The sequence below is a fragment of the Xyrauchen texanus genome, chromosome 7 (genome assembly GCF_025860055.1).
Source record: "Xyrauchen texanus isolate HMW12.3.18 chromosome 7, RBS_HiC_50CHRs, whole genome shotgun sequence".
Taxonomy (NCBI): Eukaryota; Metazoa; Chordata; class Actinopteri; order Cypriniformes; family Catostomidae; genus Xyrauchen; species Xyrauchen texanus.
In genome coordinates, this window is record NC_068282.1 from 14078980 (window position 1) to 14103186 (window position 24207).

Below are 24207 nucleotides of genomic sequence, written 5' to 3' on the forward strand. Positions count from 1 at the left end.
TGTCACCAAACTAGACAGAAAACAAAAACAGAAAACAAAATACATGATTAACAGGGGGGCGCAAACAGAACAGTCCAGGGTGGAGCAGACCAGGGCGGAGCCGGTGGAACATATCAAGAGAGAGAGGAAGAGGAAACCAAAAATGTGGCTCCTCGTTAGTGATGAGGCAGTCTGAGAGGAGGCTTCAGGTAGGGTGCGGGGTCAGGTGGCCTGGAAGAAGGCTTGAGGAAGGGGGTGGAATCTGGCAGCCTGAGAGGATGGTCCAGCAAAAGGATGGGGTCGGGTGGCCTGGGAAGAGGCTTGAGGAAGGGGGCGGGGTCCGGGTCTGGCAGGCTGGGAGGTGGCTCAAGGTAGGGGCGGGGCGTAGGCCACTGGGGAGAGGCCAGGCAATGCGGTGGCTGCTCAGTAGGGGTGAGGCAGCGCAGCAATAGCCACTGGGGACTGGAAAGGCCCATCAACGGTCATGGGAAACTGGACAGTTTCGTCAACGGCCATATGGAAATGGACAGCCCCATCGACGGCCTCTTGGCAGTCAGCAACCGGCTCCAGCCCCTCCTGGCAGTCAGCACCAGGCCCCTCCACAACCTGGCAGTTAGTAACAGGCCCATTCACATCTTAACGGTCAGCAGCAGGTCCCTCCTAGAGGTCGACCGATTAATCGGCCGATTTTTTTGCATTTTTTTACATAATCGGCATCGGCCAATATCCAAGTATATCAAGCCGATTATTAGGCAGGTGCATCTGTGGGCAGCCTAGTGTTGTTGTGGAACACGTGTTCGACACACGCTGCCCCTAGAGTCATTTTCCAGCAGAGTGAGCAGACCTCATCCAGTGCCAAAGGAAGGAGAAGTTCCTTGGAGAAAACGGTAAGGATTACATTTGTATAACTCCTTTATATTTAATTAAAAACTTTTGATATGTTACTGCCAACTTCAAGAAAAAACACGACAAATGCGATAGGCGACATGATGTTTGGCTACTTTGGATATTGATAGCGTAGTTGAAGTTGCATTATCACAGCAGAAGGGTTGCTATCATGTCACAATAAGTAAGCAAGAATTTTGCAATTACAGACTTTTATTTGTTCTGTTTGTGTGTCTTATATTTGAGAGGGTTGTCACACAATGCAGAGAAATAAGTAATAAAAAAGATACCAACACACTATAGGCTATTGAAGGACTGGCTTTGGCAAGCTCGGACGTTATCGGTTCTGCTGTCGGTACTGGAGAAATTAAGAAAATACATTTGTTATTGCTATAATGAGAAAGTTATTTTATCTCGCCAGCCATTTCTATGTATAATAATATGAAACCATTTGTCTGTGATGCAATTTAGCTATTCGCAGTCAGAGAAAGAGAGAGAGCACAACACGAGCCCTGCTTAATGAGTGACAGAACTAAACATTCAAACCTAGCCTGGTTACACTTTAGATCTGTGATATTAGTCTGATTTTATTTTAGATTTCACCTTCCAAAGATTATAAAAAGAATATTTATACATAAGCTGCATTCTGTCTAGCACAACTTCCTTCCCTTCACAGCGGTGCACTGACATTTCTCCCTAAAACTCAAACTTAACGTCAGAATCAGCACGATTGGTGATTGTTGTAAAATGCAGTCTAGCTACTGATGCTAAATTGAGGGACGCGTTTAATAATAAAAAGAGCGCAAGAGATACTGTTCCCAAGGCGACGAGCGCTCCGAAACAGACCGCAACGAGACAAGCAAAGTATAGGCTACTTTGGGTTTCATGTGCGCGTCTAAACTATCAACTATACACAAAAATATGTCAAAACGACCGGCTTGGAGATTCACTTAAACACAGTTTATGTCTTAAATGGACGTAGTTATGGAAATAGTTGGGAGAAAATATGGTGCATCAGGAGATTATTAGATCTGAACTCGGTCTTAAAGGGGAAGCGGTCTAATGAAAATGTTGACGATTGAGCCATTACTGCGAATCAAACAACAAAAGGCAAAGAGAAAATCACTTACAGCTCTTGAATGAATAACTTCTGCATTAATAAGCATTAATCTATCTATGATAAACTATGCAGTGTTATTTTACAATTGATTACTTTATTAGATTTCTTTTTAGACCACACCTGAACAGTAATGTTAGTAGACCTTCCTGAAATTAAATCACTGTGCCTATATAATGTTTATCTTTGTGTAATTGTTTATCTTTTGTTTATCTTTGTTTAATATATATACACTCACCTAAAGGATTATTAGGAACACCTGTTCAATTTCTCATTAATGCAATTATCTAATCAACCAATCACATGGCAGTTGCTTCAATGCATTTAGGGGTGTGGTCCAGGTCAAGACAATCTCCTGAACTCCAAACTGAATGTCAGAATGGGAAAGAAAGGTGATTTAAACAATTTTGAGCGTGAAATGGTTGTTGGTGCCAGACGGGCCAGTCTGAGTATTTCACAATCTGCTCAGTTACTGGGATTTTCACGCACAACCATTTCTAGGGTTTACAAAGAATGGTATGGACCAGTATGCGGCAGTCCTGTGGGCGAAAATGCCTTGTTGATGCTAGAGGTCAGAGGAGAATGTGCTGACTGATTCAAGCTGATAGAAGTGCAACTTTGCCTGAAATAACCACTCATTACAACCGAGGTATGCAGCAAAGCATTTGTGAAGCCACAACACGCACAACCTTGAGGCGGATGGGCTACAACAGCAGAAGACCCCACCGGGTACCACTCATCTCCACTACAAATAGGAAAAAGAGGCTACAATTTGCAAGAGCTCACCAAAATTGGACAGTTGAAGACTGGAAAAATGTTGCCTGGTCTGATGAGTCTCGATTTCTGTTGAGACATTCAGATGGTAGAGTCAGAATTTGGCGTAAACAGAATGAGAACATGGATCCATCATGCCTTGTTACCACTGTGCAGGCTGGTGGTGGTGGTGTAATGGTGTGGGGGATGTTTTCTTGGCACACTTTAGGCCCCTTAGTGCCAATTGGGCATCGTTTAAATGCCACAGCCTACCTGAGCATTGTTTCTGACCATGTCCATCCCTTTACGGCCACCATGTACCCATCCTCTGATGGCTACTTCCAGCAGGATAATGCACCATGTCACAAAGCTCGAATCATTTCAAATTGGTTTCTTGAACATGACAATGAGTTCACTGTACTAAAATGGCCCACACAGTCACCAGATCTCAACCCAATAGAGCATCTTTGGGATGTGGTGGAACGGGAGCTTCATGCCCTGGATGTGCATCCCACAAATCTCCATCAACTGCAAGATGCTATCCTATCAATATGGGCCAACATTTCTAAAGAATGCTTTCAGCACCTTGTTGAATCAATGCCACATAGAATTATGGCAGTTCTGAAGGCGAAAGGGGGTCAAACACAGTATTAGTATGGTGTTCCTAATAATCCTTTAGGTGAGTATATATATATATATATATATATATATATATATATATATATATATACGGCCTGAAAAAACCCATATCGGTCGACCTCTAGTCCCTCCTCCTCCCGGTTGTTCAGCAGCTAGCTCATCCACCTACTGGTGTTTATCAGCAGGCTCTTCCGCCTCCTGGCAGTTATCAGCAGGCTCTTCCACCTCCAGATGGTCAGCTGCAGGCTGGACTTGGGGGGCTGCAGCTAAACCATTTTCCCTTCTCCTCCTCATGCTTATGAATCATAGGACATCTAGGGATTTGACTGGATGGGTGTGAGGAGATGGTCTGATCTGTTATGGGAGGTTGCCCATACTCGGGCAAATCCATATCACCCTGTGAGACAAATGTCAAAATTTGAATAGAATTAAATAATTCAAGGAACGAAAAAAGAAATAAAATAATATAGGCCTAAATGATCAAGCGCACACATATTCGCGCTTGAGCATTTAGGCCTATATTTTTTTTTTTTTCATTCTTTGAATTAGATAATGCTATTCATTTAAATCTTTTGATTATTCATATCTTATTTTTTTTCAATATTTTTATAAATAGATTCATCTCTTCTGATTTGCAAGTCGGCTCCCAATGTTGACCTACAAGAGCAGGCTCTTTGAGACGATTCGGTCGTGAACGACCCATCACTAATGTCCCGGTCGAGGCCTTCTAGTTGGTCTTAAGGGACACAATCACGCTTAAAGTGATGTACATAATTTGAAAGTGAAGAGTGAAGAGTGAAAGATCAAGCTGTCTGACAAGTTGGCTGTCATCGTTGCTGTTATTGCTGTTGAGAAAGAGATGCTTTTGGATTTAAAAACATGAGATGTTCTGCATGACCGTGTGATTGCTTAATTTATTAAACAAGAGAGGACTGATTTTCAATTCAAGCTAATTGGTAAGTGGTTTTTGCATTGTTATAGCAACATCAGGAGTTTTCTAAGTGTAAATTAGGCTGCTTGAGCATTCAGTGTCGGATCAAGTTTTGAAAAGAAGTGCTACGTTCCATTAAACTCGGAAAGTCGGATTTTGCAACTACCTACTAGAAATAGTGCAATAGAATGCATCTTTAAGTCAGAATTACAACTTGTAGGCTCATGCAGAAATTCTCAACTCCGATTTCGCAGAGATGCAGGAGCATGATGTCAAAACAAACACGTCGACACTCAGGGAGATATACAAAGTAAATTATAAATGTTCACTTTATTAAGTAGTATTGATAAATGAGTTTATTTCCACATTACATGATATTAAAGCTTGTTTAACAAACACCTGCAGAAACAGGTGTATAAAACAATATAATCTCTTTTGATAATCGTTCACCTGAAGCACAAATGCTAGTGCTGCAGCATATTGTTTATCAGTTGGGTTGCTAGGAGACATTTCTTATAAGAGTCAAACACCTGCTAAGCTAACGGGAGCGTTGCAGTTCCGAATATCGAGGAATGGAATAAATTTATTGTCGGAGATAGCAAGTAGGAATATCCCACATCCAACTTGAATGAAACGCAGCAAATATTATGATTTTTGAATGTTTGTTCGGGAAACGTTCATTTCACAAAACAGTCATGCTGCAGATACAATTAGTTAAAAGTGTTGTTTCAAGTTCTGGCTTTCGTGCATGGACATGTTTTTAAAATGTCAATTGGTATTACTAGTTAGCTGCAACATAATGGCATAGGGTCTTATTCATTGTGAAACTGTGTTTTCTTAATGGCAGGAATCACACTGAAGGCATAGACTTTAAATTCACAGCCTGCTACTTGGCCTGATAGGATTCTGTTCCCCATATGCCTTAATAAACGCAATGTTAAGTGTACTGAGTCATAAGGGAACGTATCGGTTGCATACCTAACCTTGGTTCCCTGAGACGAAAGGAATGATGCATTGCAAATGCTAGCCGCTCTACCAAACTCAAGAGTTCTTCCATGTTCTCAGTCAGAAATTCTGAGGAAACAAGTGTTTGTGCACCTGCTTTTACAGTGGACAGCTTCGCACGAAAACATGCGGGGCTCAAACACCATAGCCAATATTATAAGATTGGCGTTTATTGTAGAGAGGTTTCAACTAGATCGTGTAAAAAGGGACTCCCCATATCTGTTAATAAACGCAACGTTTCGTTACCTTCGTCTCAGGGGACCGAGGATACGTACGTAACCGAGACGTTTTACAAGCTTTGAGCTAAGCCCCGCCTTGAGTTTAGACACATTCACACGACCAAATACAAACACTCACTCACGTGCGATCACACAATCTCCATTCTGTATGGACTGGCATACCGCCCGAGAGGTGGAGAGAATAGGGGCGGGCTTGAACTACGTATCAACAGCCGCGAGTCTGAATCGAATTTAATCAACCTTATTTTTATGCCCGTGGTAAGTTGTAGAAGCGACTTCCTGAACTTCTGACCGGTCGCCAGCGTCAGGTACAGCGTTTCGTTATCTCAGTTGCTTCTAATTAATTGACGAGGTTGAACTGAATTATGTTTTCTAACTGACTTTTGTTTTTAGAAGTATTTAATTTGGCTCCCGGCCTCTCCTCCTCGGCGTGGGTTTGAACACATATAAACTGAACGGCTCAAGTGTTCGGCTGCTGAATGTAGGCCAAAGGGCATGAACAAAAGAACAGTGACTGAGTGAGTGAGTGAGTTTCCTCCACTCTATTCAGATCAACAGAGACAGTCTGTGCGCAATGATGATACATTTTTATTTGTATGTATTATTTATATGATTATTTTTGCGGAGGAAAAGGTTATCTGCGGAGTGCTTCAGGTGTACCGTGTGCTATTACTATGCACATTTACTGTGTGTGTGTTATGCCATAAATGTGGTTTATGAGGACATTTCTAGTGTCCCCATAATTCAAATCGCTTAACAAACATACTAAACGATGTTTTATTGAAAATGTAAAAATGCAGAAAGATTTTTGCGAGGGTTAGGGGATAGAATCTATAGTTTGTACAGTATAAAAATAATTATGTCTGTGGAGAGTCATCATAATGATTAATAATAGCTGCAACAACGTGCGTGTGTGTGTGTGTTTGTGTGTGAGCGTGTATTTATCACTTTGTGGGGACCAAATGTCCCCATAAGGATAGTAAAACCCGAAATTTTTGACCTTGTGGGGACATTTTGTCGGTCCCCATGAGGAAAACAGCTTATAAATCATACTAAATTATGTTTTTGAAAATGTAAAATGCAGAATGTTTTCTGTGAGGGTTAGGTTTAGGGGTAGGGTTAGGTTTGGGGATAGAATATAAAGTTTGTACAGTATAAAACCATTATGTCTATGGAAAGTCCCATAAAACATGGAAACACAACATGTGTGCGTGTGTGTGTGCGTGTGTGTGTGTGTGTGTATTAATGTCAAGTATATTTGTTTATATTTAGAAGAAGAGAGAGGCAATAAAAAGCAATGTAAAAGATTAAATACAATGTTCAGTGCACTGAGCAATTCCATCATTCATTTATTAACATAAATACAGACATTTGCTTCAGTAGTATAAATTGAGACAGGTATATGTAAATGCCAATCAACAGTTATACACAAGTTAAAATGAAAAAATTAAACATGTATTATCAAACAGTGTTTATTGCTTGCTGTCAGGACCTTGCTTGCCTACGAAGGTATTTTCATTCCATCCCGTCTTCCATAGAGTCTATGGAATATGAATAGACAAGACCTATGTGAGATCATGCTATTGTATTACAAACAACATTAAACCTTTTTTCATTATTTTCTCTTAACTTATGTTCCATGTGGAATTGAACTTTTGAATGGTGTTGTTTTTAAAACTTCTAAAGCTGAATTAAAATATTAGTTAATAAGGTATATCACTTAAAGGAATATTCCAGTAGTAAGAGACAACATCTGTATGTTTTTAAAGTTGTCGGCCTGCAAACAATATCAACAGTTGAGATGCGTATTTCCCAATAGCTGATTACAAATGTGCACGTTATACTAATAGTAATGACTTTTAATTTTTTTTTTGTATTTATATTTGTAAAAAGTAAAATACAGTTGTTAGGCAATTTTCTTTCAGAAATAATTAGGACCATTGCACAAAGAAATGAGGGCAGGAGGAGAGTGTGTGTCCTGTTTAGGGGACACAAGATTATTTCAGCTGTGAGGAATTTCACAAGCAGTATGTACCTCTGCATAAAAAAAAAATTGGGAGCATTTCTATAAACTCCTATGACTTCTAAAACATTTAAAATGCAGCTGTCATTGTTTGCTCATAAAACATATTTAGCATCAAAGTCAGCTTTATATGTTGTTAAAAGAGATTTCAAGTGCAAAGGTCATGACAAGTGCATATATAAAGTGGGGTTTGAAAGTCTAAGACCACATTGAAAATCTTATTTAAACTTTGTGAGAAAAAAGTTTGTGCTCTATAAGTCACTCAATCATTCATCATATGAAAGCAAACGTGGCACATTGATGTTAACTGCATTGAACAAAAGGTCAGATTTCCTTGCTTGCATTGATTCACACAGGATGTTCTTTGGAACATTCTTAAATCTTTAAATTGGGGGGCAAAATAGAAGCATTATCATTAGTGCTCTCAAACTAACTTCATTATTTGAATGCGTCACTACAAACGGAAGAGTTGGAACAGCCAGATGGTACTGGACAGACAATGTTGTTGCTGTTGTTTTTGACCTTTATGACGTTTCAGTCACCACTCTTTGAGCATTGTTTGTGCCTCTTTGGCATCATTGAATGTTTTGACAGATGTTTGCTGTACATTTTTTCAGTGACATGGAGATGCAGCATGATCCAGATGTGCAGTTTAAACTAGCTTATCCAGACTCCGGAGGAATCGACCCAGTTCCCAAAACAAGAGTGAGGGGCCAGTGGTCCAGTAAAGTACAGTTTATCTTGGCTGTTGCAGGACAGATCATAGGTTTAGGAAATGTGTGGAGGTTTCCATATCTGTGTTACAAGAATGGAGGAGGTTTGTTGGCTTCTTGGTCATTTCTTTGAGCTTTTTAAAACTGATTTTTTTGTTAAATTACTTTCTATATCCATCATAATATACAGACAACTAAAGTTAAATATTTTTAAGTTGATTCCCTCAAAAAGCGTGGACACTGTGTGTGTCTCTGTGCCACTATCAAATCATTTAAAGAATTTCAAGATTTTGTTTTGTCTGTGTCTTTCACTAGTATGGAAAATGAACAATCTATCTCTGTACACACAATCTCTTCCAAAAGTAACAGCTGGTCTTTTCTTTTTCAGGAGTGTTTTTCATTCCATATGTGGTCTTTCTGTTTGCTTGTGGCATTCCACTCTTTCTCTTGGAAACTGCTCTGGGTCAGTACACCAGCCAAGGGTCTATCACCTGCTGGAGGAAGATCTGCCCACTATTTGAAGGTGAGCCTTCATTCTTATGTCAGTATTAATATGAAAGACTTGTTACTCTAGAAGTCTAGTGAGTTAGTGCTGTTGTATGTCAACCATTGTGATGTGTGTTTGCTGTTAAATGGTTGCATGGTTGTACTTGTAAACACCCCTTATAGTGCAATAGTGAACAATAGTGGTTTGAAATTGGAGTAGCTTTCTATGTGTTTAAAGTTGGTAGCTACATTTATGCTAAGAGTTTGAAACTTAACATTTACTTTTGTACAAATGACAGTTTTGATTAAAGAAATTCTCTTCAATAAGGTGTTCTTTAGCATTTTTAATGATAAAATATTTAGTATTCCAAAAAAGTTACATATCAGCTGATCAAGAGGAATCAGCTGATGTCCTAATTTAACATGATTTGTTTTCAGAATTAGTTTGCTTTGGGGAGGTTTCATTACATAATCTCATGACTCAGAACACAAAAACTTTTTTACAGAAGCCGTATTCATCAAGTGTACTTCTTTTTACTTTCAGTTGCTAATTTCTCATTTTATACTGGTTCTCTTTCCAAAGCAGATTCTTTGGCTTTTTGTAGAATGTGCAACTGTCTTTAGCTATAAAGAAATTACACTGAATTGTAATTTTTTGCACCATATTTTTTATAAGTGATAAATAATTCCTATATATATAACCAATGTAATAACAATATTTCAAGTACGTAATATATGTACAGGCATTTCACTCTTCAACAGATTCACTTTAAACATTTAAAGCAATATATTACCTTTCAATTAAAAGACTGGTCATTTACTGTCAGCAAAATAAACATGCAAACATAGAGGATAAATAGAGTTTTAACTTGCTTTTCTTCAGGCCTGGGTTATGGGAGTCAGGTGGTCATCTTATATTCCAGTATCTACTACATCATCATTCTGGCCTGGGCTTTCTTCTATCTCTTCTCTTCTTTCAGTGGTGAATTACCATGGGCTAGCTGCAGGAATTGGTGGAATTCAGGTAGTGACAAAGCTAGTTACTTTATATCTCTGATTTTGCAAGTTTTGTGGAGAATTCCAGCTGATTTCCATCTGTTACTGCCTTACAGATACCTGTGTTGAGTTTGACCGAATGGAAGGGATAAGAAACATGAGCTTAATGGTGAATGCATCATCACCTGTCAAAGAATTCTGGGAGTGAGTATTAGCAAATCCCCAAAAGATGTTAATTGATCATTTTACCATATTTTTTGGGTTACAAATCTATGCTAGATGAATGGGACAGTATATAAATAAAGTTGAAGCCACAAAGTATAGCAATTTTCAGAATTAAACATTTGATTTGAACATCTTGGAACAAGTAATTAAATGGTAATGGTAGAATTGAAAGTAATTTAAAAAAAATGGATAAAGTCATCAAGGTTTCTACAGTGAATAAAAATTTTTCTAATTGTGCTATGCTCTGAAATATACCTGACATGCTTAGCAATCTCTATAAAGTGATTTATAAATACTTATGGATGACAAAATACTGGAATGGCCATGGCAATCCATGGTCAAAAGGTGTGTTCACCCTGTAAGATTGTGTACTAACAATATGTGTAACCATAATTTTCCAGTATATTCTGTTTTGTTACATGAATTTGAAAATGGAAGACTTGAGAATTACAGCAAAGTGTAAAAATGTTTTATAGGAGGCGAGTATTGAATATCACTGGCAGTGTGAATGAGCTGGGAAGTTTGAGGTGGGAGCTGGCTCTCTGTCTCCTGTTGTCCTGGACCATTTGCTACTTCTGTGTGTGGAAGGGAATAAAGTCAACAGGCAAGGTGAGCACCAATTTATATGCCTAGAGGAATTATGTAATTCATAAATGCATATTACCTCAGTACTCACAGGGTCTGTTTGTCACCTCTTACGATACCACAAATGGAGTTCAATGGAAATTTACACAGTGCAGTTGATACAACACTTTCATGAATTTGAATCAGGTATTGGTGGATAACAAAAGAGGGCAATTCCTTCTCTGTGTCTTTCAGGTTGTATATTTCACTGCTACCTTTCCATATGTAATGCTGCTGGTGCTTTTGATTCGGGGTCTCACATTGCCTGGAGCCATTAATGGCATTAACTTCTACCTCTACCCTAATCCTTCACGCCTCGCAGATCCACAGGTAAACAAAACTGGAGACATAGGACCATTATTGTCAAAGAGTGACATTAGTAATAGATTATTTTGAAGTCACGTTTTTGCACGAATTTCTCTCACATAAAGCAATTATTTTAAGGGTGGTCTCACCGCATCATGGCCACCATACAACCCCCTGGAACCAGCTGTATGCTACTCACGTTACCTTGGTAACCCCGCTATTATAAGATACTTTGGGTTTCTGAGTATTTCTGGCAAACTTGTGAATAATTTGTGACAAAATTGCTAATTTGCATACAAAAATATGAACTTTTCATAAATCTGTGGTAATGCTGGCAGAATTTTTCTGGAACAGGATTTTTTCAAGGGGGTTGACGAATACGCCTGTAAATGATGTTGCATCTGTGGTGATAGGTGTCAGTATGAAGTCCAAGACCTTTACCATATCTCCCGGTGAAATGCAAATAAATTATATTTAGTGCACCTTTAAAGGGAGAGTTCACGCAAAAATGAGTGTTCTCGTCATTTACTCCCCCTCATGCATGTGCGTATGTCTTACTTTCTTCAGCAGAACACATTTGAAGAAAAATATCTTAACTAAGAAGGTCCTTAAAATGCAAGTGGATGGTGATCGGACGTTTGAAGCTCCAAAAAGAACAGCCAGTCATTATAAATGCCATCCATAACACTCCACTGGTTAAATTAACGTCTTCTAAAGCAAAACGATCGCTTTTGGTGTGAAAAAGATTTAAGTACTTTCTAACTATAAATCATCAATTCTGGTCAGCAGGAGTACGCGCGTGTGAAGTAAAAGCATTGGCATGTTCACGCGAGAACAGACGCACATGCGACACACCTGAAGAGCAGCGCTGTTTACAACTGAGTAGGAGGAATGCTGTACAGATTTTTTTTTTTTTTTAGATCTGTATTTTTTATCTGTTTGTTTACTCAATGGGGTGTTTGTGTGCTCATCCTGGATGTTTCAATGGAGAGAAAAACATGATTACAGTGATAATAACATGGATGTAACGCTTTCTCATGAATGCGCTGCTGACCGAAAGCAATGATTTATAGTTAAAAAGTACTTAAATATCGATATTTTTTGCACCAAAAGTGATCGATTGGCTTTAGAACACGTTAATTTAACAACTGGAGTCTCATGGATGACATTTATGCTGACTATCTGTAATTTGTGGAGCTTCAAAGGTCTGATCACCATCCACTTGCATTTTAAGGACCTACAGAGCTGAGATATCCTTCTGTTTTTCTTCAAATGTGTTCTGCTGAAGAGAGAAAGTCATACACATCTGTGATGGCATGAGGGTGAGTAAATGATTAGTGAATTTTCATTTTTGGGTGAAATCCATTTTAAGGACAGTAAGTTGCACATTCACTTTGTACTACACAATATTATAATTGTTTTAATTATTTTTTAACTAATATTCTCAGAACATTGTTAGCATTCTTTACAGACCACTGCGATGCCTTTTTAGTTATCATAACTTCAAATGTAGAGTTAGAATAACTGCCCTGGATTGATCTTGAGAACTCAATTATCCAAGTTTTTGTTTGCTGAACTAGTGATAAGTTATATAAACCATTATAATAAAAAAAATCAGAAATATAAGTCAAGAGAACGAAGCACATCACGTATTCAGATTCCCAGCATGCACTGTGGCATGACAAAATTATTAATTATTCCTTTATCCTGTTTGTTGTCACATTTTTAATTATTTGTCATGTAGCAATTATTTAAAGCTCATATTTTACTCTGTGATGTGTTTGCTGATTGTCACCATCATTGTGATTTGCTTGTAAAGATTTGACACCCATGCTTGTCTCCTTGACAAGCTTAAGTCTGAATGTAGAGGGATCAGATGTTGGTCTGTGATCATCAACTGGCCATCTACCTTCAAATGGCAGGTTATTTTACCTCTGACAATGAGAAAGCCCTAACTACTTTTATAATTATCAAATTATTAAATGATAATTTAAGACATTGAACTTCTATATTCAGTTTGAATTGAGTTAAATGAAGTTGATTGAACTAAGAAAGTTGTTTACTCAAAAAGGGCTTAATTTAAAAAGTTATATTTATTTGTTATCTTTATCTGCTGTTTAAACAACTCAAAATTTTAAATTGTGTCCACTTAAAAGGTAAAGGCAGCATGAACACTAAGTTGAAACAAGATTTTTTTGTTTTCATACAGTGTGGTAAAATACACAGCTAAGACCAATTATCAGTGACATCAAGTCGTTCAGATAGGCTTGTTAAGCTCAGTATACCTCAAAGACCCTTTGTGTGTCATGTTTTTCGTGTTTCTGAAAGCTTTGCTCTCTCTTGCTCTGCAGGTGTGGATGGATGCAGGAACACAAATTTTCTATTCCTACGCTCTTTGCATTGGGTGCCTCACAGCTTTGGGAAGCTATAATAAGTACAACAACAACTGCTACAAGTAAGTGAACTCTGATCATGGGAAACCACCTGGCACCTAAAATAAATTGGAAACATCAATACATACTTTTAAATATATATTCTTCTGGCAGTGGGTGTAGAGATGCACAGTTAAGCAACATTAATAATAAATCTTTTAATAAATAAGTCTACTTTTCTTTTTTTTCCCCAATTTGGAATGACAAATTCCCAATGCGCTCTAAGTCCTCGTGGTGGCGTAGTGACTCGCCTCGATCTGTGTGGCGAAGGATGAATCTCAGTTGCCTCCGCCTCTGAGACCATCAATTCGCGCATCTTATCACGTGGCTTGTTGCGCGCATAACCACGGAGTGTGGAGGCTTCACGCTATTCTCCGCAGCATCTACACACAACTCGCCATGCGCCCCACCGAGATTGAACCACATTAAAGTGACCACGAGAAGGTTACCCCATGTGACTCTACCCTCCCTAGCAAAATTTGGTTGCTTTGGAGACCTAGCTGGAGTCACTCTGCACGCCCTGAATTTGCGACCTCAGGGGTTTTAGTCACCGTCTTTACTCGCTGAGCTACCCAGGCCCCAATGCAGTCTACTTTTGACTTATTTGCTTTGTGGTTTTATTACAAAAAATGTGATGAACAACATAAAAACACACAGATTAATGTTATTGTTAGAACTTTCTTTTAAACAGGAAGCCAATATTGACCATATTTACTTAAATAGAATAAAAGAGTCACTTTCCTTGTCTAATTGTAAACAATTTATCGGTACATATACCAAAGAAATCTTTAATGTAATAACTTGATCCAACTCTTTCCAATTTGACTTTTCTGCTGATGCCAACGACGTCTAATGTAGATGCAACTTTTCACGGCCCACGAAAAGGGTGTATTAGGGTAGAATGAAGTCCTGCCCTACATTTTTTCAAGTTGAACATCCTGATTCACTTGGAAATGCATCATATTATTGAAGTAAAATGGGTTGCGAACACCATTTCATGTGGACTGTAACACTTTGACTGCAGTTTTGATTGCATGTTTTGTATTCTGCTTGCAGAGATTGTGTTTATCTGTGTCTGCTGAACAGTGGAACCAGCTTTGTGGCTGGCTTTGCCATCTTTTCTGTGTTGGGCTTCATGGCTTTTGAGCAGGGAGTCGATATTTCAGTGGTTGCAGAGTCAGGTAACTTAACTTTTGAAGTAAGTCAGGTCACTAAACTATAGTGTTTCCTGTATGTCAGTTTGTGACGAGGAGGAGGGTGGGGCCGGGCCATGAGTGCACACGGGCGGCCCTCAATCGGGCTAATCAGGAGAGGGATAAAGCCGAGCCAGATGCGGCAGTTTGAGAGAGAGAGAGAGAAGAGCCACACGCAGCTGCCATGTGTGTTTATGTTTTTGTCTTTTGAAGTTTTCATTAAACATTATTTTGATGGTTCAGTCAGTTCCCGCCTCCTCCTTGCCCATCCTAACCCTGTTACACAGATGTTTGGGTACTTTCAAAAAATGTGCACATAATTATCCGGCACTTTAAGTTTCAGCTAATTTCACTTGTTTTGACAGGTCCTGGTTTGGCATTCATTGCATATCCAAGAGCAGTAGCCATGATGCCAATGCCTCAGCTATGGTCTATATGTTTCTTCATAATGATCATTTTACTGGGGCTGGACAGTGAGGTGAGAACACAAAGTACCTAAAAACCCCATGAAACCAAAATTGGAGTTTTGTGTCCATGTGTGTTAGATTTGATGCCATCTACTTGCTCGTGTACTACTAAATGGTGACAGAATTAACTTTTAACAGATATACGCTTTTAAAAATTAGCCATTCACATCTAAGTAAACTGACCATAAATTACTCATCTTGCAGTCATGGGCATATTTAAAGTTTTGTCCAATAAAATGCTATAATAATAAAATAAAAAAAAAGGCTTTTGGCTTTTCTTTTTTAAAGGAACAACCCCTTCAATGTGTTCCACATATTGATTTTGATATGTTTGTCAAGTGATTTCATGGGGTCTTTAAAGGGATAGTTCACCCAAAAATTAAGATTCTCAACATTTACTCATCCTCATGCCATCCCAGATGTGTATGACTTTCTTTCTTCTGCTGAATGCAAAGAAAGGTTTTGAGAAGAATATCTCAGTTATGTTGGTCCTTTTAAAACAAGTGAATGATGGCCAAAAATCCTTTTTTACTGTAAATCTCCACTTTCACTTTCAGATGTAAAAGTGAAACTAAGCAGGAGCCACATTAAATATTGATCTGTTTCTCACCAACACTTATCATATCGCTTTTGAAGATATGGAACCACAAGTTTTATGGATTACTTTTATGCTGCTTTTATCTGCTTTTTGGACCATCAGATTTCTGACCACCATTCACTTGTATTGAAAGAACAACAGAGCTGAGATTTTCTTCTCTATTCTTCATTTGTGTTAAGCAGAAGAAAGAAAGTCATACACATCTGGGATGGTATGGGGGTGAGTAAATGCTGAGAGAATTTTCATTTTTGGGTGAACTATCCCTTTAAGGAAACTTTAAGACTTGTATTAAAAAAAATTCTGGGTAAAATGCAAGTTAACATTATCTGACACTTTGCCAACCACAGATTATAATTTGTGTCCCTTAGTTTGTAATAATAAACAAAATATGTGTTGACAGAAACCCACATAAAATCCATGTTGCCCGATGGACTTTCATTCTAAGCCCATAACTGTCAATTTTCCTTTTGTTTTTTTTTTTTTTTTTTTTTACAAAATAAAGGACCAGTTGAAATAATTCTCAGTAGTAGTAATCAAGAGCCCTTTGTCGTTTTATATACTTTTCATATACTTATATGCTACATATATTTATATACCTCACTATTTTTTTCAGTTTGTGGGTTTGGAAGCTCTCATGACAGCTATAACAGACATGAACCCCACCTTTTTCCTCCAAGGACACCGTCGAAAACTCTTCCTACTCCTCATCTGTGTGGGCAGCTTCCTCATCGGCCTACTGATGGTGACAGAGGTGATTATACTAATGTTCTATACTTTTTCATTTTTCTGGAATTTATTTTCTCTTAATCAGCTCACACAACTAATGTTAGATTTTGAATCACGGACCTTTTGTTGTTTTGTTTTTAATTTTGTCTTTTGGTTCTGTCTTACCCTAAAATAAAAATTAATCCTCTCTCAAAAAAATAGCTCTTTGGCTGAACATGATTCAATTGCGGACAGTGGTTCCACATGTTTTAAATTAGTTTTCTCAACTTAAAATTGCTATGTAATCTCAACACAAAGACTTTGTGTAGAAATAACCTAGTTGAATTGGGTAAACCCAACTAAATTAGACATGTCAATGTAACTCAAATATATCTCTTATTTCTTTATGTACTAACAAAATGAAATTGAATGTTAGCATGCTATATAAATGCTGGTTGGAAGCACTGTAGAGTGTAGTTCAGTAACTGTTCTATGGTTAGCGTGGCTTTTGCTCATCAAAGTGAGTCATTTATTTAATGTGCAACATCACCCTGTCCTCATCATTAGCACTCTTCACCATAATGGTAACCCCCACAATTCCAACATAACAGAAACTCTTCTAAATCTCATCATAACAAAGTAACATGATTAACAAGTATCCCCCTTTATATTCGTCTTGCACAAAAACACATAAACTTACACTTGATTTTAACATTTACTCTCCATATCGAGTCCCATTCAAAGCATGCTGGGAAATAGAAATCCCATGCCCAGTTTCATCAATGCTAAGGAAACTTTTATTTTACAATTCAAATGGATAGAACGCAATGAAATCAAGTTGTGATAACATTTTCTAGAATTGCGTTGCAAGATCATTTTAATGAAATAAATTAATTGTGATTCTTTTTTCCCCTCTGCCCTTTAGGGTGGCATGTATATCTTTCAGTTATTTGATTACTATTCCTGCAGTGGAATGACTCTCCTGCTATTTGCCATTGCACAGTCAATATGTATTGGCTGGTTTTATGGTGAGTAATACACAGAACACAAAATATATGGTTTGTAGTCTAGAAAAATCATTAAAATCATTGCGTCTAGACATGATGATTTTGTGGGTAATGTGTTTAACTTGCATGAAAATGATGTTACAATGCAAAAAAAAAATGTAATTGTCTCAAAATATGCTTAATTTTCTTTATGCAAAATATAATACATTTTTCTTTTGGGTTTTGGGGTGAAAGATGATTAGGACATTTGACATGCTGATGCGCTTCTTGGTAATAATATTTTAAGTAAAGGATTATGTACAGCAGGTGGTAAAATTAAACCGTAACAGGGCGACCCTGATGTGAAGCAGAGGGATTCAATACTCAGCTGTTTATTTTATGATAATGACTAGCTGACTGGTCATGATCCCATTTAATGCAGGGCTACTTACCAAATGAAATAAATGGATATAGCTATTTAATCAATTACACTCGGATGGTGGGCCCGCAAGAGAAAAATAATTGTCAAAATATGAATACCTACAATTGACCTACACTTGACCTACACAAAATAGGTATTGTTTGAAAGCTAAAAGATCTGCTTTACAATGCATGTAAACAGTTTGACCAAAACTGAACAAGTGCTTTGAAATTTGCAGGCAAATCAGAAGTGTTCCGAATTGATAATTTTGCACTGTACATATTGTAATCAGTAAAAACGTCAAACTTATCAAATAGCCATGTGTCATATGTTGTTGGAAAGCTCTCAGTGTAGAATACAACCTATTGTTTTATTCACAGACAAAAATATAGTGAGTAATAGCTTAGTATATATCTTTGACGTTTATGTTTCATGTGAACAGGTGTTGCTCATTTGCTGCATTTTCACTTATAAAACTGAAAGTAATCATCAATTCCATAACTTTACAAAATATATAAAAAAAACATAAATTATCACATACTTAGAGAGGCAGTTATATTTCAAACAAGCCCACATAGAAGATAATCGGATGCATAGATCATTATATAATTGACATGAAGCACAATGTGCACAGGGCACACAGAATCTGGCTATCTGGCCAGTAATCCATATTTGGTTAGAGAAATGTGATTGGTTACATATAGCCACCAGGAGATGGCGCCAAGTAAATGACACAGACACAATGATGACTCAGATGGCACTCATTCTGTGAAATCTCATTACTGAAACCATGTCTGCATGCTATACAAATCTTTAGTCATTGTTGTGCAATTATTATGATTTATTTGTTTGGAGAGGCTTTCGGACACTTGGAGATGTTTTTGTAGACTAGGATAAATTATATTTGTAATGCTATAACTTTTGATTGCTTTGTTGAATCAACATAACATTTTACTCGGTTACAGTTAACATGGTTGGAAACAAAACTTATGTTTTACTGAGCTACCTCTTACACCCTGAGATATATAATGTCACATCAGAAGAATAAGGAAAAAAATATTATTATTTGGGGGGGGGGGGGTTTGGCTCAAGTTTTCAGCAGTTTCTTAAGCTGAGAGTCTCAGAATTTATCATCTATATCATTAAAAAATGTGAAATGTATTTTTTTTTACAATGGTTCCAAACACTTAACCTTTTTTTTTTTTTTTTGTCAAGTTATAAGCCTTTAATTATGCCACTGAAACAGGAAATCTTTAAAAACACCCTCAGAGCTTAAAGGGTTAATGGAAATATCGATTTTAATTTGAAATTATTTTATTAAGTGAGAACAAAGAGACCATGGCATGACATGCTACATAAACTTGCTATGTTGGAAATTCCCAGGACAACAGTCAGTTATACAGTTTAGCGGTCAATATACAAAAGTATCCAATCCGAATCATATGTTCCAGAGAGCCATAAACTACCACAGTACCATAAATTTATTCTATTCAGGTATGACTCTAGCAGCCCTTTGCCTTAAGTTGCTTGTTCTAGACATTTTACCTATATTTGTAACCTGCAGCCTTTGTGTTGGCAGCCCAGATTCTCAAACAAAAGCCTACAACCACCACACTATCATACTTTGTTTATAGTAAAGGTTGACTGACTGAACACAAAAAAACTGCATGCAAAACTAGTGAACAATACTTTGTGTGTTTAGGTCATTTATGTTATAATTCTGTCTTTGGTCTTTTAGGTGCTGACCGTCTATATGAAAATGTTGTAGACATGATTGGTTATCATCCTTTGCCGCTAATGAAATACTGTTGGAAATACATCACCCCTATTGTGTGCACAGTAAGTACGTTTTACTCTCAGATCCACAGCCCTAACTGATGTGTAGTAAAGTTGTAATCTTTGGAGGTCATATTGGCCATGTGCACATTGTACTTTTTATAGAAAAACAATCAAAGCCCCTTATTATGTCTTTGACATTAATTCAATAAATGTTCTTTTGGCTCCTTTAGGCCACATTTATCTTCTCTTTGGTCAAAATTACTCCAATAAAGTTTAACAACACACTTGAATACCCCTGGTGGGGCTATGCTGTTGGATTGTGGTTCACTCTTTCTTCAACATTGCTGGTTCCCATATGGATGATCTACATCCTCCTCATCACCCCTGGTACACTAAAACAGGTAATTTGTACATGATTTACAATAAAATAACACTAGATTACATTTAAATGGTGTAAACAAGTGTCTCGCTTTATTGCCGCTGACCCATTTTTGCGTTAGCCACAAAGAATGTGGTAACACCATCTAGTTAATCTTTTGCAAGGATTAAACTCTATACTTTCACATTTTTCAGAGATTGCGTATCCTCTGCACTCCATCAAATGACTTGCCTTTGACATCAGCAAGACAAAAATAGACCCTGTGACCACATTATGAAGTACAACATGTCCTGTCACTGCTTGAGAAGCATTTGAAAAACACATCCTTCAGCTGTAATTGGGGCAATTGTAGATATTGTTAATGCCTCTGAAGATAAACATTCATGTGAGATTTCAAGAAGGCAACATGGACTGTAGAAAAATATATACAGTATGTTTTTAAGTGTTTCTGTCTCAGTTATCAGGCATCTAAACTTGGGTTGCCATAAACTGAAAACGAGTTCCCATGCCTAGTGCATTCATTTATGATCGAGAAGCTGTATTTTTAACCGTCCGCTCATACACATACCAAGAAAAATTTAAGCACAACTTCCATGTATTAGAACTGTATTTTAGGGAAAATCTGTCATCTTCAATGTCATCCTTTAATGTGACCGACAGGTTACATTTTGGATTATCCAGTGTTCATTACAGTTGGCATATGATTAATGTGTTATTTACAGTTAGAGAGACTTCAAACTGCTTGTAATGGTTTAACCAGAGTGCCTCGCTGTCCCTTGTGACAGAATTGCAAGACTTGTTTGGTTCATTAAATGAACGGTCCAAAACTTTAACCAAGAACATAATAGTATTTTAGAATTTTTTTAATATTTAAGAATACGATTGTTTTTGTGAATTAATCATGATCCCCTGTCCTGTACTGTGCAGATGGGTGATGCATGTGTTTGAAATTATATTGGGGATTACTATTTTACAATACTGTATGTTAAATGTTTGCTCATCAATTTCATAAGAATCATTTTATTACTTAAATCTACTCTCAATGAACAGTCTGTCTTTTTGTAAAATGCACATTTTTAGGGAATATCTGTAGGCATTTAAGCTTAGATGAACATATTTGCTTACAATGAACTGATGCACTAAAAAGGCCAGTGTTTGATAATGTGCCATAAGATTTTAATAAATGTTATTTTTGAATCAACAATTAAAATGACTGAAAATGATTGCTCTGTGCCTACAGATAATTTGGTAAGATCAACAGGACCTTGATGAGCATAATTAGCTTTTACAGTTTTATTCTTTCGCTCTGTTAAGACTTTTGGTGGCATTTGTTAACGAAATTAAGCCGCACTTTGAAAAAAGGAAAGCACATAGCTAGGAAAACACTTGTTAGTTGTTTTAATTGATAGTCGTAATTTTTTACTGTGTGTGTAATATATATATATATATTACACACATGCGCGCGCACAACAATTAGTTGCGGTCCTCGAATCTGATTGAACGAGAGACATTCCTTGAGTTCTTTCAATGCTTCATTTGAATCACTCCGCTTTTATTCGCAGCATTCTAAACTACTGTGTAAGAGCAGCGCAGATGTGTCTTTTCCTTTTCCCCTGTGACATAAAAGATTTTGGCCAGCAGGGGGAGACAAAAGACCATTATTGAGTGTTATGAGCGAGTTAAACTGACGTTAATTTCAGCCAGCAATGCTAGTTAGCGAGCGGTTTCTTTTAAGTCATCAGCAATTGCCTCTCTCACTCCATGATCGTTCGGATTACTACTAGACTATAACTGGGAAATACAGCTTCAGCATTAAGGCTGAAGAGAGACACAACAGACGAAGTAGGCTAATAACTCATACTCAAGGTGCTTACCTACAGGAGTTTCTGCATTGGGAGCACAATTCAGATGTAAACAACATTCAACATGACGGAGAAGAGACACCCGGCTACCACGAAATACTCAGGGAAGACACTGCACGGACAGCTATTTTTTACACAGAGAAAATTTTGTTCAGCAAGCTTACTAACACTAAAGATGAGGAATAGAGTTAAACAAATATAGCTTTACTGTTCATCTCTGCTTGGAAGTCAACCCTCCCGTTTTTTCCGTGTTTCTCACGTATTTTAGCTCTTTTCCCTCTGTCTTCCCGTTTTAGTATTTTCCCGTAAAATATCCCGTATTTTTACGCTCTGATTGTGTTAACTCAGAACCAGAACACGCAACTATCTGTGTCTGTGAAGTGGCTTGCACTTGGGTTGCTAGACCTCCAGTAAAGCAGGTGGCAGTATACAGACAGTAGCTTAAGCTAGCTTAAGCTACTGGCGAAGAAGAAGACAGTTGCAGCAGCGCGGCGGGAGGAAGAGGGAAAAAGTAGCGGGAAGTCTGAACGTCAAGGAGAGTAGAGTAACGTTAGATGAGTGTGATGATGTATCAGGACGCTGACGGCCAAAATCACCGTGACCTAATTAACCACCAACCAAAACTGTGGACATTAAGCAGATATTTAAGTAAGTGGGAGACCACCTTCCACTACCTGACAAGTAGCCATGTAGGTCCAAATTATGCCCACTGCAAAATTTGCCCACTGTAATTTCAGTGTTGGTCATGGAGGGAAAAACGACGTTTCGCAGCACGACAAGTCACAGAAACACAAGCGCGCGAGTGAGTCAGCTAGGCACACAACATCATTATCATCATTTGTGGTGAACCGTGCCTCGTCTGAAGCTGACCAAATTTTGAAAGCTGAGGTGAAAATGTCTATGCTAATTGCCAAAAATAATGTCGCGTTCAGTTTTTTGGACGACTTCAACCGTAGTGTGGCTGACATGTTCCCGGATTCAGCGATTGCCAAGAAGTACACTCCGGGGAAAACGAAGGCTACACAAATCATTAAAGGTAAGACTATATGGAGTTACTAAGCCAACATTAAGCTAAAACACATTGTAGCAAATTAAAATGTGTAAGTAGTGTTTACTTCGTTCATAAATAAAGTACTTTAAACATATCCATTGGTCTGTCATTCTTTAATATATATTGTGTAGTTTTAAACTCTTTAGACTGTTAATGATTAGTCCTTTCTTTTAAAAAGTTTGTGGGTAAGAAAGGCTGAAAAAAAATCCCTTATTTTGGGGATGGATTCCGGGAAATCTCCCTTATTTTCAATGTTCAATGTTGACAGCTATGAAGGCGGGACAGACGCAGGTAATCACTCAATAGCTCTTTCTCTCTCTCTCTTAACACACACACACATCCTTGTTTCTACAATAACTTGTTTGAAACAGCCAAAGCTGCCATTACTGATTCTAAAGTTACATTTTCGAATTGGTAATGGAGGATTGGGCGCATCGTTTGAACTAGCAACAGCAGAACCTGATCCGTGGCAAGAAAGTAGTTCCATGCACAAATGTGTTTCTAGGATACGTATACGGTTGATTGTTTTGTTATTCTACATTATTGTATGGTAATTATATGTTTTCAATGCTAAAAAGAAAATTAGTCTTCAACCAGTTCATCCACGTAAATATGCTTGATAGCATGATAGTTTTGCTGGTGGGTTGCAACTGTTTGTCATCCTCGAGAAAAGTATGAAATAAGGGTTGTGGTGCTGCATTTAGGTGAACATTATAACTTGGCATAATTCTTTTGTGCTATCAGGTTTTTATCTTGTTACATTTCTACAATGACCTATTTCTTCACTATATTCCATGTTTAAGTGTGCCAGTTCTATTATGACTTGCCTCTTCTATAAACACATTCAGACTGTAAACAAATTCTTTGATACTGATTTAAGAATATCTCACATCTGAAGGTCTAAAGTCATTCACAATGACTGCAAAAGACACAAAAAAAAAAAAAGACTACCACCCCTGGAATGGCAATTTCGAATCCCAGGGCATGTTGAGTGACTCCAGCCAGGTCTCCATAGCAGCCAAATCACCCGGTTGCTAGGGAGGGTAGCATCACATGAGGTAACCCCGTCGTAGTCGTGATTAGTGGTTCTCGCTCTCAGTGGTGCACGTGGTCATTTGTGCCTGGATCGCAGAGAGTAGTATGAGCCTCCACATGCTGTGGCTCTCCGCGGTGTCATGCACAGCAAGCCACATGATAAGATGCGCGGATTGATTGTCTCAGAAGCGGAGGCAACTGAGACTTGTCCTCTGCCAACCGGATTGAGGTGAGTAACCGCACCACTACAAGGACCTACTAAGTAGTGGGAATTGGGCATTCCAAATTGAACCACAACAAAAAAGAGAGATTAAGTTTGAACAATTGTTTTCGTTTAATATTTATTGACAGGCCTGCTGTAATGCATAAAACTGTAAA

General features: G+C 37.8%; 1 protein-coding gene across 2 annotated transcripts; it reads left to right on the plus strand.

Annotated features, from left to right (window-relative positions):
• The first annotated feature begins 5651 nt into the window (after window positions 1–5651).
• On the plus strand, window positions 5652–24087 carry LOC127646183 (sodium- and chloride-dependent GABA transporter 2-like). 2 transcript variants are annotated; one of them, XM_052129671.1, is made up of 16 exons: window positions 5652–5856; window positions 5942–6066; window positions 8189–8388; window positions 8673–8807; window positions 9654–9794; window positions 9883–9970; window positions 10468–10600; window positions 10811–10945; window positions 13273–13376; window positions 14410–14534; window positions 14912–15024; window positions 16225–16362; window positions 17242–17344; window positions 19462–19562; window positions 19733–19903; window positions 20076–24087. In XM_052129671.1, the coding sequence occupies exons 2-16, from the start codon at window positions 6044–6046 to the stop codon at window positions 20136–20138; spliced, it is 1773 nt and encodes a 590-aa protein (XP_051985631.1). In that variant the 5' UTR covers window positions 5652–5856; window positions 5942–6043; the 3' UTR covers window positions 20139–24087. The 2 variants fall into 2 exon arrangements, with proteins under 2 accessions (XP_051985631.1, XP_051985632.1); XM_052129672.1 differs by lacking the exon at window positions 5652–5856 and having other exon boundaries at window positions 5940–6070.
• The last annotated feature ends 120 nt before the right edge of the window (window positions 24088–24207 follow it).

Coding starts and splice junctions, on each gene's coding strand:
- LOC127646183 (XM_052129671.1), top strand. CDS start 6,044: ATGAACAAAAGAACAGTGACTGA. Junction 6,067..8,188: donor AACAAAAGAACAGTGACTGA/GTGAGTGAGTGA, acceptor ACATTTTTTCAG/TGACATGGAGATGCAGCATG. Junction 13,377..14,409: donor TACAACAACAACTGCTACAA/GTAAGTGAACTC, acceptor TTCTGCTTGCAG/AGATTGTGTTTATCTGTGTC.